This window comes from Carlito syrichta, unplaced genomic scaffold, assembly GCF_000164805.1.
Source record: "Carlito syrichta isolate Samal-C Ts95f unplaced genomic scaffold, Tarsius_syrichta-2.0.1 Scaffold307214, whole genome shotgun sequence".
Taxonomy (NCBI): Eukaryota; Metazoa; Chordata; class Mammalia; order Primates; family Tarsiidae; genus Carlito; species Carlito syrichta.
This window is the reverse complement of record NW_007251310.1, coordinates 809167-826471: the sequence shown is the minus strand read 5'-3', so window position 1 is coordinate 826471 and position 17305 is coordinate 809167. Positions and strand designations below refer to the sequence as shown.

Here is a 17305-nt window from a genome sequence, read left to right as displayed (position 1 = left end):
TTTTTAAAAAAAAAAAAAAAAAAAAAAAAACCAGCCGGGCATGGTGGTACGTGCCTATAGTCCCAACGACTTGAGAGGCTGAGACGGAAGGATTGCCTGAGCCCAGGAGATCGAGTCTGCAGTGAGCCATGATTGTGCCACTGCACTCCAGCCTGATCAACAAATGAAACTTCAACTAAAAAAAGAAAAAACTTAACATCACTTCATCCTCCTGCTTGAAAGCCTGCAGTGGTACCCCTCACGTTATAAAAATTCCAAACTCCCTACCCTGACTTGCAAAGCCCTTGTGATCTGGCCCAAGCCCACTTCCAAAGTCACACCCACACCCCCCTCCCTCACCCACCGTGCTCCAGTCACATGGGATTCCTTCTAGCCCTTTCCAACAGCAATGCCCTCTGGAGTGCTCTCATGCCCGGTCGTCACAAAACCAGTGGCATCTTGTCCTTCCAGCTTTGCCACGAATGTCTCTCCACAGCGAGGCTTTACCAGCCTCCTGGTGTAGAGTGCCCTCCCCCAACACTCTTTTCACCTCTCCTGGTTTTCTGTTCTGGATGCCTAAGAAACCACCTCACACCACCCTGTTATTGGGATGCATCATGAGTCTACGGTCAGGAAGTCAAGCCGGGCACAGTGGGAACAGCTCATATTTGTTTTGTAAGGTCTGGGGCCTCTGTGAAGGCAATTGCAATGGCTGGGACTGGAGCAACTTGGAGCTGGCTGAGCACCTCTCTCTCTCTTTCCCTCCCTCCTCCTTCCTCCTGTCTCTTTCTCTCTCTGTTCCTCTCTCCCTCCCTCTCCCCTCCCTCCTTCCTTCTCTCTCTTTCTCTCTCTCTCTCTACCCATCCCTCCCTCCCTCTCTCTCCCTCCCCCAAATCTCTATGTGGCCAGCTTGAGCTTCCTTCCAAAATGGCAACCTCAGGATGGTTGGACTTCTTACATGGCAGCTCGGGGTTCCAAGTGACCAAGGCAGAAGCTGTCAGTTCTCTTGAAAGCCAGGCATGGGACCATTATAGGGTCCCCTCTGCTGTATTCTATGGATCAAATCAGACCCAGGCCCACAGTCCCAAAGGGAGGGAAAGAGACCTAATCTCTCAAGCAGAGGAATGCAAAAGAACCCAAGATCACCTCTGATATCACATTTTGGCAACAAGAAGTTTTCCTATTAAATCATATGTTTATTTTGGTGACTAGTTTATTGAGTAAACTGAGGCACAAACTATTTATTCCTTGCCTTCATTGCTCCTAGAGGAACTACATAGTTCTCCTCTTCCCGTCCCTTCACAGTTTCTTTGGCAGATCTTCTGATATTCCTGCCATTGCCATGTGTTAAAGGTCCATCTAGGCTGGTTCATCCAACTTAAGACTTACCCTTCCCTCCCCCAACAGGGCCTAGATTTGGCCTCGGAGTGGAGGGAGGGGCATGTTCCCAAACGCCTCCTCCTTCCCTTTCTCTCCTTTCACACAGAGCAGCAAGGAGAAATGGAGGTAGTGGGGGAGAGTCCCCTCAGCTGTGGCCATTTCTTCTCCAGATGCCAGCTTTTTTTTTTTTGCAGGCTTACGGCAGGGCCAGTGGCTCTCTAACCTGGGAGGTCCTTTCAGCTCGGTATCTGACACACCCATTCAGTCATTCCCCCGGCCTACATCCCATGGCCAGTAGCCTGTGGGTCTCCTCCCTGCAGCCTCCCTCTTGGGAGGACATGGGCTCAAGGAGACCCGCCTTTCGCCATGTCCACCTGACCCGTGGAGGTTGCCTGCTGGATGCCCCAAGGTGTCCCCTCTCTGTGCCTTTGTCATGATTCAGTTCTGCACTCCCTCACCACACCATGTAGGCAGCACGGGGGCTGAGTTGAACAGCAAACCCTGCTCCAGGGAGGGGAAGGGGCCAGCACCCCAGAACTCCAGTGATCCTGTCTCTTCCTGTCTCCCTTCTGCCTCTAATGGAGGCTGAGGAAGGGGGTGCTGGTGATTTGGGAGCATACCAGTCATCCTGTCATGAATCCGGCAGGCAAATGTGCCTAGTCCCAAGTTGTTTCCTCTTTGTCTTGTAATGTGGGTACTCAAGACCCCGCTTTCCTGAGCTCTGACTCCAGCCGCCAATTCAAGTAGCAGAAAGACCCAGCCGCTAGCACACGACCATGATCTCTCCACTTGGATGTCAGACCCATGAGTACTGGAGCTGTGTGTTTATGTCCCAGCCTGGTGTCTGGACCGGTGTCTGCAGTACAGGGGTGCCCCACAAGTACACGGCAATCCAATGGAAAGGGCTGTTGGGAGCCTAAGTGATGAGTGGACTGCCAACATGGTCACATCCCGGCCAGTCCTCCCTACTCAGTGCTCCCAGGAGGCCTGGCTGCAGATGTGGACTTTTGCATCGGACTACACAGAAGCTCTTCTGGTTTCTGTCCAGCTTTGAACAGGGGGCGCTGGCCTGGAGGGGCGCTGACCTCCGTGTGGGTGACTTCCTGGGACCGAAAGGCTGGGGTTGTTACGGGAGGCGGGTTGAGGGTTTCCAGAGAAAGCTGGAGGCCCCATCAGTGTGGGGCTCTCTTCTCAGCTCTGCCTTTGACGCCGCAGCTCAGAACAGCTGCAGCCATAGTGAGGAGAAGCCAGGGAAAAAGTGTGTTTCTTCTGCAAAGTGTGTCCCCCGGGGCTAACCCACACCCCATCTGTGATCACCAGCCGGAAGCACATTCGCACCAGCAGGTCCCCTAGGGGCCCAGGCCTCTGTGAACGGCTTAAGGACAGCTGCCTCAGCAGGGCTGCCCTACCCTGCTGGCCCCTCCATGCTTCCCCCCAAAGCCTGAGGAGGGCCCCTGTCCCCCCAGCTCCCTTTGAGTTTCTCCCGAGCAGTCTCAAATGAGGAAGTAGTTGAGGAGAGAATGGGGGACCGCCCCATCCCCCAATACACTCCACATAAGACACACACGCACACCTTGAGGATCAGCAGTAGATGGGAGTTTCAGAGTAAGTGGCTGGAATTTTCTAAAAAATTAGAAAATTAGTTTCATGCCAAGGCATGGAGGAAGGCAGAGGAAGCCAGGAGGTGAGACAGAAGTGAGGCTGCATCTGCAGACCCTGTGCCTGGCAGCCCCAGCCAAGGCAGCTTGACGATCTGAGGCCCAACCAGGACATCTCTTCTGAGGGCTGAGGAGTCTGGAGCGGCATGATGCTGGGCTGAGTGTGGGGTAGCCCCTCCCTGGCTTTGGGACCAAGACCAGATCTTGGGAGCTCCTCACGAGGGGGGGGTGGACCCCAGGGTGCTGCAGGAGCAGGCCTGAGCTACTTCAAAGGCAGCCTTGAAGCAGACTGTAAAGGATAGTCTCCAGTGACATCCAGGGCCACTGAGACTTGAGCCTGGGGCCCCACTGGGACGTATTAAAGCCAGAGGGAGCATCTAGCTAAGTCCCTCAGGCTAGAGATGAAACAGGAAGGCAGAAGGCAGAGGGAAACTTGGTGTCACTTGGTGAATTAGAGACAAAGCCCAGGCCTCTGATTCCCGGTTCAGTGCTCTTTTTGACTCTGTGTCAGTCTTGCCTTTTGGGGCCTTGGTGTGCTCAGCTACCAGACGGAGGAAGGAAGAGGGGAAAAAAGTTAACATGTGGCGAACAGTGACATGCTCCCTCACCACCTGAGCAGGTTTTTAAGGTGAGGAACCTGAGGCTCCCAGAAGCCGCTGTACTCTTTCTCTGACCTGCCATCCCGTTTTTGTCCTGCTTCCGTTCTCTGCTGTTGCCTGCTGCCCTGGCAGACACACTCCCTGGACAAGCTGCTTCCAGACTAGAATGCTTTATTCAAGAGAATCTGGCTTGGCAATCGAGCAGCTCGTGGGGTCACTGGGGCCTCAGGGAACGGGCTCCCCTTGCCGCAGCCCTTGGCAGGACACACAGGCCTCCCTCTGGTGACCTCATCTCCAGGGGCCAGGCGGCACCTCATCCAGCCTGCTCCTCCTCAACCCGGTCCCGCTCTCCATGTGTCCCCTGGCGGGGAGGGGCAGGATGGTGGTGCCTTGGCCAGAAAGCACAACGTCCCAGCACAAGCAGGTGGCGAAATGTGAGGCGAGGTCACAGGGGACCAGGAGCGGCAAACGCCTCAAGGTCACCCCAATGTCAGAGCCAAGGCTTCTGAGCTCCAGGGTGGAGAGTTGCTGCCAGGAAGAGGGGGAAAAGGCCAGACCCCGCCAGGGCTGCCATGGCCCGACCCGCCTGGCATACAGCCCTTAGCCAGAGCTCCCAGAGCAAGGCCTGCTTGTCTGTGCAGAGCTCAAGACCTGGAACAGGTGGCAGGGCTCCTTTCTTTCCTTCTCCAGTCCCCTGGAGACCCCCAGGGCCCCTCACAAGGCCACATGTCTTGCTTCTTCCCAAGCGGAAGCTCCACAGGCCGTGGCTGGCTTCTTTCTCTCCTGTCGTCGTCATTTAAGGCACTGAATTCCTGAGGGTCCTTGTCCCTCCGGGGAGGGAGCGAGTCATTCAGCAGGGATACAGTTGGCGAATAAATAGAGGTACCAGAAGGGAGGATACTGAGGGTGTGACAGCAATAAATACAGGAGCGGGGCAGGTCTCTCCTCCAAGGGGCTGGCTACCTCCGGGGAACAGCATCACCGCACCTGCAGAGACCACACATGACGGGGTGGGGTCAGCACACTGTGGAGGGCAGGGTCCCCTCCTAGGGGGTGGCAGACCCAGAGGGGAAGCTTCATGGGGCAGAGGGTGGCATGAGGAGGATGCAGCACTCCCAGGTCCCTGCTTGCACCAAAGCTAGCGGGAAGCTGAGAGCCACCCTTCACCAAGCACTGCCTGAGTGCCCAGCCCTGTGCTAAGCACAGCCTCCTTTGCCCTTAACAACACTCATGAGGAAGGCACTGCTATGATCCCTTTGTAGGAGGAAGCCGAGGTCCAGGGAGGTTAAGGAACTTGCCCAAAGTCACACAGCTAGTTGGTGACAGTCACCTTTTGAGCTCAGTCTGTCTTCACTCAATAATGCCTCTGGTTACCCTAAAACGGTGCTCTTCAACCAGGGAATGGGTGCCCGTAGACATACATGAAGACTAGGTTTTGATGGTTTTAAAGAAATGCATTTCGGCCAGGTTTGGTGGCTCAAGCATGTAATCCCAGCACTTTGGGAGGCCGAGGTGAGAGGACTGCCTGAGTCCAGGGGTTCGAGACCAGCCTAGGCAAATTGGTGAGACCTCGTCTCCACAATAAATCAAAAAATTAGCCAGGTGTGAAGGCGCATGCCTGTAGTTCCAACTACTTGGAAGACTGAGGCGGAAGGATCGCCTGAGCCCAGCAGGTGGAGGCTGTGGTGGCCGTGAGCGTGCCACTGCACTCCAGCCTGGGTGACAGAGTGAGACTCCAACTCAAGAAAAGAAAAAGAAATCCATTTCAGCCTCTGCAATGCATTTAAGACTGTTTTTAAGACTGCCTTAAACTGTTTTTGTGAGAACGTGTCCAAGGTCTGCTCCCCATTCACAGTCACCCTCCTCCCTTTAGAGAGGAAGGACGTGTCTTGCCCTCTCTAAATCCTAGTCAAGTCTTTGCTGTCACGTAAAAGTATGCTGGGGACATGAAACAAAAGGACAATTGAAGTCCTGGGTGGGGGTGTTGAGAAGGCAACATGGCTCATGAGCCGGTGACCAAGGCTTCTGCAAGTCAGGTGGTCTCCAAGTCTTTCAACAAAATCGAAGAACAATTTAGCTGAATTGTTAGTTGGTATGTCCTTAGAAGTCATTTTGTTAGCAGGTCACCTTGAGATTTTTGACAAGTAACTTGGAAGGGGTTCAAGGAAGCGAGTCGCCTTTAATCTTATGTACTTATTTACGTGAGCAGTTTCTCAACCTCTTCATCTGTAAAAATCTGATGAGCAGGAACGGAGTGAGGTTGAGCCCTCTCTCAGTCAGGCAGGGTACAGCATTTATAATGGATTCATTAACTAATTGAAAAGAGGTAGCTCTAGCCATCTCACCGAGACTCATTCCCAGTAAGATGGAGGGTCCTTTTATGTTGAATATCAATTAAAATAGGACAACCTGTGCTGTTCTGACCTAACGGTACCTCTGATAATTATTCTGATAATTTATTACAGGAGAAAATTTCATTTCATTTTATATTCACGAGAAATGTCATATAATTCAATCTCGTATATAGTACCATGTTTGTGGCGAGAAATATGACAAAGTAATAAAAAAAAACCTTGAAGCTGGGCTCCGTGGCTCAGCCTGTAATCCCGCGCCTTTGGGAGGCTGAGGTGAGTGGATTGCCTGAGCCCGCGGGTTCGAGACCTGCCTGGGCAGCGAGACCTCATCTCTACAATAAATCAAAAAATCAGCCGAGTGTGGTAGCGCATGCCTGTAATTCCGGCTACTCGGAAGGCTGAGGCGGAAGGATCGCCGGAACCCAGCGGGTCGAGGCTGCGGTGGCCAGGAGCAGCCACTGCACTCCAGTCTGGGCGACAGAGTGAGACTCCAACTCAAAAAAAAACAAAACAAAACAAAAAAAAACCCTTGAATATTACAAATAATATTACACTAAGCTGAAATTCTGTGGGGGAGGTAAGATGGAAGGTCAAGTTCCAAGAAAACAGAAACAATGTAAATCTGTAGCTATGAAAAAGGAGTGTTCACGTGTTTTTGTTCTTGTTCATTTCTTACAAAGTAGATGATGAGAACTATGAAATTAGGATGACATGCTTCACAGGATACATCTAAAGAAAGAGTTGTATAATAACTTTATATGAAAAGATTAATATTTATAATATGTTAGAAAGTATATCCTTTGTAATTATATATATTTATAATTACAATGAAAAAGTTCAATGTCGGCTATCAAAATGCTCAACGGGTCACTGAATCTCTCAGAAGGATCCTGAGTGAAATGTCTGAGACCACTGCCCGGGACGTGAGGCCATGGGACCTTCTGTCTGGGGCCGCTTGGCTGACAATGCCACCCTGAACTGTCTTCAGGGCCAGCTCCTTTCCCAAATGGCTATGTGGGCCTGGGGAAGAAATCAGGGCCACAGTCTTAGAGCGACGCGCTTCCCAGAATCACTGTATTCACAGGGCGGGGTTCTGGGGCCAGGACTTGGGCCAACTCCACTCCCACAGCGTGGACTGCTTTCTTGGAGTCCTGGGACCGGAAGGAAACTTGGGTCCTGAAGGGGAACCACAGTGTGATGGATTCTCCGTGCATACGAAATCTTTTCTTTTGACTTACTCTCACAGAGTTGGGCTTTCCTTCTAGCCCATCTCTCCCCGCCACACAGGCCTGGGGCTCCAGCTTGCTGTCCCAGGTGTCAAGCAGAGTTGCAGAAAGCAAGGGGACCCCGAGGCAGAAATGCTGGCCTGGGAGCCAGTGCAGAGCGCATGTGCCTTCCCTGGGGCTACTAGGAAGTGGCCTGATCTCTCCTCAACTGGTGGACCCTTCCTTATGGAGGCGTGAGACCCCTGCTGCTCCCTGACACACCTGACCCACAGCAAGCTCTTGGTATGTGTCTAGAATCATCGTACCCTTCACTCTACACAGAGAAAAACCAGGCTCAGAAAGGCGATGGACTTGTCCAAGGTCATACAGAGACTTAGGACTGAGACAAGAACCACGGTCCCCTGGTGCTTCCTGGGCCCTAGTGTCTCAAGGGGGTCCAGCTCCCTGTTCTGGCCCCATAGCTGCCCTGAACCTGACTTCCCCTGCCCGACCTCTACCCCTGCCGGCAGGTGGGGCTCCCCTGGGCCCAGCCTCCTTGCCATCCCTGGGACCCAGCGCACTCACAGGTGGCAGTCTGTGGGTTTCTGCTTCTCTCTCTTCCTCTTCCCCCTGCCCTTGGGTCTCCTCCTGCAATGAGCCAAAAGCGTCAGGACAAAGTGGTTGGGGGCCCCATGCTACGACAGAGGGTGGCAAGCCCGAGCCCCGGTGGCCACTTACCTTTCTGGCTTCATCTTCTCCCGCAGAGGTCTGGGAAAACAGACAGAGAGGTCAGAGGAGGGTCGGGAGCACGCTGAGTGGGGGCCGCCTGCCACCCGACACCTCCCCAAGACACCCGTCTGGTCCTGCAGCTGACGCTGAGGCCACAAGGGGGTAGCATAGAGCTGGGGAGGAAGAGATGGCTGGAGCCTCTGGGCTGGGGTTCCCGTGACCCCACCAAGCAGGGACTCCCTCCTGGGCCCCCGCCACGCCCTCTGCACTCCTCAGCCTCTCGGTGTCTCATCTGAGGTCTCCTTAGTCTGTTCTTCGCTGCTTGGCTTTCTCTGTCCACTTCCTTCCCTTCCCTCCAGGGCGCATCCTGGAGTCTCCTCCGGGACGGCGAGTGACGCAAGGCCATGGACTGGCCGCGGTCAGGGCGCAATCCCCCCCAGAGCCACAGGGCGTGAGTGAGGGGCAGGGCTGGAGGACAGCACAAGCCCCGAGGTCCCTGGGCATGTCTGGGCTCTGCGTCCCGGGGCTGGGGCTGTTGGCCCAGAAGTGAGATGAAAGGTGTCTCTGTGGCCCGGCAGGCTGGAAGGGACACGGTCTCACTCTCCCCTGGGCACTGTGGGCAGATGTGCGGGACAGCATGTGCGGGGCAGTCGGCTCTGGGGTCGGGGCAGGCTGCCTGAGGCATGCTCCCCTGGGAGCCGGGGCGGTGCCAACGTCTCTTGGGACTGTCTGGTTCGTACCCTTCCATACTGGGCAAGTCTCTTAGAACCTCAGTTTCCTCATCTGCCTACCCCAAAAGAGTGGCTGTCAGAGCAAGAGGACATAGAAGGTGACTTTGGGTCACCGTCCAGCACTGTGCTCGGGAGAGCGCATTGCTGAGCTGCTGCCATGTGGCTGGGCTCTGGCTGGGAAGGACAGGAAGAAGCAGGTCGAGGCAGCGCCCCGACACAGGCACCACGAACAGAGCCTACGGCCTGGGCCCAGCTCCAGCAGAGGCAGCCCTCGTCCTGCACACAGATCAGAGAGACCTGTGTTCAAATCGCCTCTCTTCCACCCACTGAACACACAAAATAACAGCTTTGAACCATGAATGCCAAGCCCAGGGGCTGTTAGAGAATGTGGCAATGGCCACGAGAGGTAGCCTGGAAAAGGGCAGGCTTGGGGAGTGAGACAGGCCAGGGCTTGTCCCTTCTACCACACTCACTATGGCAGATCATGAAATGTATCAAGCTTTGGTTTACTCCTCTGTAAAATGGGGGTGACGACAATACCCCCTTCCTAGGGCTGTTATGAGAGCAGAAACTTTGTCTGTGAGCAGGACTGTGCCTGGCCTGCAGTAGGTGCTCAATAACTGCATGTGAATAAATGAGGAAACACACTCAAGTACCTACTGGGGGGCCAGACACAACGAACGGAGCGCTCCCCCTCCTGCCCCTGGCTGGGGCTCTGCTCCTCGGGTCTGCTGCCTCATCCACGGCCCAGCATCACCAGGAGCGGCATCTCAGCCTGTTCTCTCTTCCCTAATCTGGCTGGCCGTAACAAATGTCTCGAGTGCCCGGGCACAGGCAGTAAGGCTGGGAAGGGGGCTGGCGGGTGCTGCCACTTTAAGGAAATCCCAGTGCCCTTTTTCTGCCCCTTCCTCCCGCCAGGGCTTGTCTGTCTTTCCACTTCTCCACCCACTCAGACCCTCCCGTGGGCAGCCTGGCCCAGAACTAGGTGCAGACGTGCAGCATCTTTGCTCCAGACACCTCTTCCAGAGGTCTTGGCAGCCGCCTCCCTCTCTGGGAAGGAGGCTGACGAGCCCTGGGACCCTGCACATCCTGAGACCATGCACGTCCGGGAGGGACCCCAGCTCCCTCTCCCCTGTGGCACCGACAGCTGTACTCCAGCTGCTGGGACCAGCTCCCAGGCAACACCGGCGGCTGGGGGCACAAAATGAATGGCAGTTGCCCCAGCCCCTGCCTTCTCCAGCCCCCTCGGCCTGGAAGAAAGAGCTGCCTGCAGGGGCCCGTCCCTGTCCCAGGACCTACCGGCACTCGCAGTGCACATGCTGGGAGAACGTCAACTCCACGTAGGAGGGTCGGTCCCCAGAGCGGAACTTCAGGACCTGAGGAAGAAGGAGCGGGGTGCCTGGATTGAAGGGGCCATGTGCTTCCAGCACCCTCTCTGCTCCCTCCTGGTGGGGAGAACTAAGCCCTCCACCTCTTCCCTGTTGCTGTACTGCAAGCCCCCATCCTTGCAGAAAGTGGGCAAACAGATCTCCCACCCATGGGTAGATCTGAGGAGACCCGTCCCTCCCCACCCAAGGCACCACACAACAGTGGAGGAAGGGGCCATGTTTTGGAGTTAGAGAGACCTGTGTTCAAATCTCCATTCTTCCACCCACTGAACACATGAAATAACAGCTCTGAGCCTCAGGTTCCTCATCTATGAAATGGACATGAAACCTGCCTCCAAGGATGAAATGAGACAACATTTGTGGCATGCCTGGGACATGGCATTGCTCAGTAAGTGCTCACTGAACCACTGTGTGCACGTGTGTGTGCACGCGCGCGTGCATGTGTGCATGCAAGCAAACCTCAGGGATCCAGCTTGCTGAGAAGGCCTCAAATGCTCACCGTGTAAACCAGGACTTCTGTATTTTTTTTTTTTTTTGAGTTGGAGTCTCACTCTGTCGCCCAGACTGGAGCCCAGACTCTACCTGCTGGGGTCCGGCGATCCTTCCACCTCAGCCTTCCAAGTAGTTGGAACTACAGGCGCACTCTATCACGCCCGGCTAATTTTTTTTTTTGTGTGTGTTGGAGTCTCACTCTGTCGCCCAGACTGGAGTGCAGTGGCCGCTCCTGGCCACCGCAGCCTCGACCTGCTGGGCTCCGGCGATCCTTCCGCCTCAGCCTTCCGAGTAGCCGAAATTACAGGTGCGCGCTACCACGCCCGGCTGATTTTTTGATTTATTGTAGAGATGAGGTCTTGCTGCCCAGGCGGGTCTCGAACCCGCGGGCTCAGGCAATCCACTCACCTCAGCCTCCCAAGGCACGGGATTACAGACTGAGCCACCAAGCCCGGCTCTTTCAGATCAACTTTCTTTTTTTTTTTGATTTATTGTAGAGATGAGGTCTCGCCAAGTTGCCCAGGTGGATCTCGAACCCGCAGACTCAGGCAATCCACTCACCTCAGCCTCCCAAAGGCGTGGAATTACAGGCTGAGCCACCGAGCCCGGCTATCCAGGACTTCTTTAAAACAAGCAAGCCTCCCTTCCAACCACAACCAGACACCTGCATCTTGGGACGGGCTGGACCAGAGGCTGAACAAGTGGCCGAGGTGGTGCCGAGGGGCTGGGAAGGGGCCAGGAGATGCAGAGGTTGTGTCTGAGTCAGAGGATGCAGAGGTTGAGTGTGTGTGTGCTTTGGGAGATAGCTCCGTGTCATGGGGTCCCTACTGGTCATTAGCTTACTGGGCCAGAGAAGAGGCCGCGATTGTTTTTTGAAACTGGCTCTGCTTCCTTCATTTTCCTGCTCCCTTTCCACCTCCACCTCCCTGAGCAGGGGTGGTGAGAGCACCGGCCTGAGAGCCTCCAGCCCTCTGGTCCTTCCGGTGGGCAGGCTCTATGTCCCCCCTCAGTGGGGTGTGAGCTGTGGGCGGGGCCTCCCTACCTGCATGGTGACATTGGCCGTCTCCACCGGCACGCAGTGCAGGTCCTCATCACCACAGCAGCCGGTGCAGCGCAGCAGGGGGACGCAGGATGGGCTGAACATGTGTTCCACCTCGCCGGGGTACTCAGACACAATGTCCACCAGCCTCTCCAGCGGCCGGCAATAGCTGCGGCCCCACACTTCCTGGAAGGGCACCACTGCAAGGACGCAGAGGGCCAGGTCAGGCCAGCAGAGACCTGCTCCTGGAAACCCCAGACCTGGCTCCCAGGCCCTGCGAGCCGGTCCAGGTTCGGCCCACAACCCACAGTTCCGTCCAGGAAGGTCGAAGCCTTGTCTGCACTCCCTTTGCTCTGAACTTCCGATGGGGCCACTCTGGGATGCTGGCTGGACCCTTAGCTCATCTGCTGGATGGAAATCCTGCTAAACGAATCTCTCAGTGCCCTGAGCTCTGCTCTGTTCTCAACTCAGACACCCACGTCTCCATTGGAACTTTGAAGAGGGTGGCCTGGCAGCTCCTGGGCCCCCTGGGTCTTTCTCAGGTCCAGTCTGGCGCTTCCTCTGCCTTGGGAACTTGCAGCAAACAGATGGTGTCCCTCCATCCTCCACCCAAACACCTTCCATGGCTCCCTCACCTCCTACCCCTCTGCCAGCTCCTCCACTGGGCCCAGGACCATGCCCAACAGCGTACTCTCCCCTACCCTCCAGCAAGTCTGGCCTCACACGGGCCAGGATAGCCCCAAGTTGAGTCTAGCCCCAGGCTCATGCACTTTGGGGTCCACACGGCTACTGGGCTACACTCTCTTTTCATTTCTACCCCAATACAGCCCACCCCACTTCTCAAGGCCCACCTCCCGCCTCCCCTCAGAAGCCACTGTGAACAGATGTGCTGCCCTGAGCACTGTGTGGCCCCAAGGGCCTTATCTCCTCAATGGCTGCTCTTACCTACTTTACGACCAACTCAAGGCTCTATGAGCACAGGGACAGAGGCACCCAGGACACAGGCTAAGCTATATCTGGTTAATGAGATGACAGTTCACCGAGAATTATCGGGGACCCCAGACCTTCATGATGTCCTGGTGGTCATGAATGGGATCTTTTGGGGGCTGATCTGGAATTCCCCGAAAGCCTTTGCTCCTTCAGGGGAGGGTCTGGAGCTGTACCCCAAACAGAGGCTCACAGGGAGTGCTCAGAGACCTGGCTTCTAGTCCTGTCCCCACACTGGCTGTGTAGGCTTGAGGAAGTCACTTGACCTTTCTGGGTATATCCGTTTCCTCAGTTGGGAAAGGAGAAGGTTGAGAGAAGATGATTCTAAGGTTTGTCTGGCTTTGAAAAATGGTCTGTGGTCAGCACAGGCAACACAGCTGGCCCAGCCCAGAGACCATGGGCAGGGACACATCCCGGGGCCTGAACAACCACATCTCTGGTCGCCTTCAGATGGGGAGTCAGCCACCAGGGGCCCTCCAGCCTCTGCCCCAGAGCGATGGCCTCTCCCAGCAACCCCTGCTTCCTGCCTTGGAGGCAGAGGGGGCCAAAGTCCATTCCACCAGCCCAAGAGGACATGAGTCTCCGGGTAATCTCAGAAGAAAAATAAACTTCAGTCCTAGCAGAGGCCCTCGGGAGAGGCTGCAGGCTGGTGGAAAATACCCAGGAGGCGGCATGTTCACGGAGCGGACAAGGCTGCTCAGAGGCAGTAAACTGTGCTTATGTGCTTATCTGGTGTCTGCTGCTCCCTCCCACCTGCTCTGCTTGGGGCCACCGGGCGGGCCAGGGGCTCCAGAGACCTCCCTGACTCTGCTTCCCCAGCCCACCAGATCCTTCCCAGAACCCAGGTGGGAAAAGAGGTCTCTCTCCCAGAGGCAGCCCTGAAGCCCAGGGCAGCCGCCTTTGCAATGAGGGTCAGAGCACCACTCCATCACAGACTCCCCGGGCTGTGTTTAGTCTAAAACCTCCATGAACGCTACGTGACTCTGAACACTTCATCTCCACCTTGGAAAACATAAATAACAGCTGCCAAAGCACCATGGCAGGCTCAAGCTCCCGCCCTGGAACCAGCCATCAGGAAGGGAACAGCAGCAGCCAAGGGATACCCGGTCCCTGCCATCCCACCAACAGACACCCACCCAGGTGGGCTGTTGGGCTGTGGCTGGTGGCCGCAGAGCAGGCTGGGCCTTGGCAGCAGAGAAAGGACTTCCTTTTCTCACCCCACAATGCACCGTGCAGACTCCAGGGCCCTGAAACCCTGAAACCTGCCCCTTTCCCAGCGCGCCCCCCCACCACCACACTGTGTTGGGGAAGGTTGAGGAGGTGGGCCAGGACCCGGTTTACCTAGCAGCCACCAGGAAAGAGGCAGTGGGTGTGTGGGAGAAACACAGGGGCTGGACTGGGGGCCGGGTTGAGGGAGTGCAGCGGCCAATCCCAGGTGGGGCTGAGCACCTCAGGGAAGAGTCCTGACTGCTGCTCCTGAGAGCATTTCCGCCCGCCCAGACCTGCCCCGGGGGTGGGGTAGGGTGGGGAGAAACGGGAGGCTGTAGCCCAGTCAGGGCGTGGCCAGGGCTGGGCAGTCCCTTAAGGCAGCTCCTGGGGCTCCCTCAGGCGCCCTGTAGGAAGGAAAACCTCCTGCCTGGCTTCCTCCCAGGGAGACCCCGGAAAGGAATTGTCTAATCCCGAGAGCAAGCTTTTGCAGAGGCCGCCAGGGAGGGGCCTCAGGGCTAGGCAGAGCTGCTGGCCAGACGCCTCAGCCCGGCAGGTGTCCTCTCCACAGTCACTGGCAGAGCACACAGCCAGTCAGTCACAAGGGACACACTGCTCGTGCCTGCTCAGACGCCGAGCTGTTAGGGCACTTGGTTCTGCTGGATCTGCCGGCGAGGGTCTGAGACTTGAGGTGACCCCAGGGACTCTCAGAGCCTCGAGCTCCGCATCTGTAAAATGTGCAGATCCAATGCCTGCCTAGCTCACAGCCTGTGGACAGGATGGAATTACAATGCCCAGCACTATCCCCATGGATGGTGATAGTAAAAACCAGCGCAGAGCTGGCCACGCTGTCTCCTGTTTGGGTGTAGGAGGGAACAGCACTTCAGGGATTGAGAGCCAGGGTGCAATGTACTTGTACTTTCTCCGGCCACAGCAAGGGTGCTCTGATTGTCTAGGACGACAGGTTAGCTGACTTCGTGAACTTAGTCTCCTCACCTCAGAACCTGGGTGATACATACACCCTGTTCCCTCTGTGGAATCAGAGAAAAGGGTCCCTTCTTTAATCTTAGAAGAAGAAGAAATTTTAGATATCATGTAATTTAATGCTCCCATTTTACAGATGCGGAAACCGAGGCTTAGACATCCTCGGTAGCTATTGCCTAAACTATACTGAAAGCATCCAAAAGGACACGACTTGGAGGCAGGGATAAAAGCACAATACTGTGCCAGTTCCAGAGGGCACCAAGAGGCACCAGTGAAGACAAGGGCACTGCTTCTCCCACCAGTTTGGGGGCCAAGGAGCCTGGGCCTCGTGTCAGAGCATGGGCAGGCCTGGGAAAGGCCGCCAAGACAGCAGAGAGTGTTCGCTGTCACGCGTGTGCGTGTGCACGTCCCTACATGCCCCCTCCCACGAGCAGCAGCCTCAGCAGTGGTGTGTGGCCGCTCTGCACGTCTCGGGGAGGTGGGGGGAGGGAGGAGCATGGCAGGGGACCTGGCATGGGCCTCCTGCCTCCTGCACGTATGTCCCTTTGGCAAACGTCTCGCTGCCCTTTGAAGATTTCCTCTTGATGCAATCCGGGTGGGAAGCGGAGGGCTAGGGAGGACGCGACTCACGCTCTGTCTGTTTGTCATCAATAGAAGGGCCGAATCAGGTCCGTGCTGCTCCCCCAGGGCTGGGCTGCTGGGGGGCCCCTTGTCCCTCCCTGACCCACTGCATCCTGCTCCCAGGACCCCCCCGGCCGTTGGATCTCCCTGACCGCCTTGCCCTCCAAGGCACCCCATCTGCACCCTCCTTCATGCCGTGAAAGGGCTCTGGGCCAACTGGACAGGGCCTGGGCATGCCCGCCCCAGCCCTGCTCTCTGTGTGCTGGGGGATCTCGCCCAGGAATATGCCCCTCTGTGCATCGGGGTCACATGGGGGGATGTCTCAGGCCCCACCAGACCCAGCAGGAGGCTCTTCAGCTTCCATCAGCTTGGCCCATGCCTCATGCCAACCCCTTCCTAGCCTCTGCCCAGGCTTGGGAGGAAAGAGAGGGACTTGGTGAGCACGTGCACCCCAGCCTGACCGGCTTACCTTCTACCTCTGATGAGCCGTTCCCAGCAGACAGGGGCCACTGCTGCAGACAGAAAGGTGCAGAGGTGAGGGAGGGCCCAGGGCTCTGCACTCTGGGCCAAGTGTGACGGCAAGAGGGTGGAGGTCCTCAGAGCCTCTCCCACTCCCTGCACACTCTGCTGGCCTCAGAGCGGCCTCTTTCCAGGTGCAACGACAAGCCCACGGAACCTTACATGGGTGCCCTGGCTCTCTGGTCTGTTCCATCACTTGGAAAAGGGCGAGAGGCCGGAAGCTCTCGGAGACACTTGGTGGGCTGTGTCCCTTAAGGTCCTGCAATCCTGCGGGTCTCCCTTCTGCCCAGCCCCCGGCCGGCCCTGCCGGCCCTGCAAGCCCGCCTTGGCTGGGTGCCAGAGCCCAGGGGAGACGATCAGCTGGTGGGAACTGAAGGGCTGAAGCGGTGGCGCCATGAGCCAGTGCTGCGGTAATGTTACACCTCTGGCCAGCCCTGCAGCAGGCGGGTGGCCGGCCTGAGCAGCGGCCCGGGGACTGCCCAGCCCACCCACTCCTAGGCCTGCGCTGGGGACTCCTGGGGCAGCGGGGTAATGTGGTGGGAAGAGAGCTCGTGAGCTTTGTCAGGACTTCGCTGCCCAAGCTGGCCTCCAGCCAGACTCACCCAGCTCCTGGGAAAAGGGCCCTGCTCGCTTCCCCAGGCCCTGCACTCAGGACCTCGGCCACCCACCCAGGAGAGGGCACAGCAGGACCCCTTGTCTCGCCCCAGCCCACCCAGAAGCCCCCAGCTCAGCCCTGAGCCTGGTGGGGGCAGGGCTCGGCCTCCCTCTCCCGCCGCTCCCCACCCTCCGGGCCAGGTCAGAGGTCCTGGGGACGCCTGGCTGGTCATGGGCCTCGACCCTGACCACAAGGCCAGGCACCCGCCTGGGATTAGAGGACAGATGCTTTTAGCAAAGCCACCAGGGCTCCAGGGGCCAGACAGGAAACCTCCCTCCCTGTGGCTGCCCTGCCCCCGCCGAGCACCCCCAGGATCTGGGGGCAGCCCAGTCTGAGGTCTCTTCCTCTCCATGGGGCCCAGCCTGGCCCCAGGAGGCTGTGAACATCCTTGGAGTCTCTGCTCTAGGGGGAGGGAGAAGTCTGTGACTTCAGCGTCCCCCTCCCCGGGCTGGGATGGGAGGATGGGGGAGCCAGGGGACGGGCGGCGGTCCTTACCTGGGGGGGCACGGCCGGCAGCGCCAGCCCAGCCAGCAGCTGCAGGAGGCAAGTGAGCAGCCTCATGGCAGGCATCTTCTAGAAGTCCAGAGCCAGGGGGCTCCAAGGGAAAACCACCATGCTCCCGGGAGGCGGGGGAGGGCCCAGGGGAGGAGCGGGCGGGGCCGGACCCCTCAGTGCCCCAAGGCCCCGGCCGGCGGCTGCAGCATCTCCTGGGAGCCCCGGGGAGCCAGGGAGCACAGGTGGGGCTGGCGGGGGGAGGCGAGAGGGCCCGGAAGCGAATC

General features: G+C 57.2%; 1 protein-coding gene across 3 annotated transcripts; it reads right to left on the bottom strand.

The window, feature by feature from the left end:
* Positions 1-4515: 4515 nt before the first annotated feature.
* On the bottom strand, positions 4516-17291 carry PGF (placental growth factor). Of its 3 annotated transcripts, none has more exons than XM_008064164.1 (7): positions 17022-17291; positions 15822-15864; positions 11558-11754; positions 9935-10011; positions 7914-7943; positions 7761-7823; positions 4516-4603 (listed from the first exon to the last, which is right to left on the bottom strand). In XM_008064164.1, exons 1-7 carry the CDS (start codon positions 17094-17096, stop codon positions 4576-4578), a joined length of 513 nt encoding a protein of 170 aa, XP_008062355.1. In that variant the 5' UTR covers positions 17097-17291; the 3' UTR covers positions 4516-4575. The 3 variants fall into 3 exon arrangements, with proteins under 3 accessions (XP_008062355.1, XP_008062357.1, XP_008062356.1); XM_008064165.1 differs by having other exon boundaries at positions 4533-4603; positions 15822-15861; positions 17022-17286; XM_008064166.1 differs by lacking the exon at positions 7761-7823 and having other exon boundaries at positions 4520-4603; positions 17022-17255.
* Positions 17292-17305: the final 14 nt, after the last annotated feature.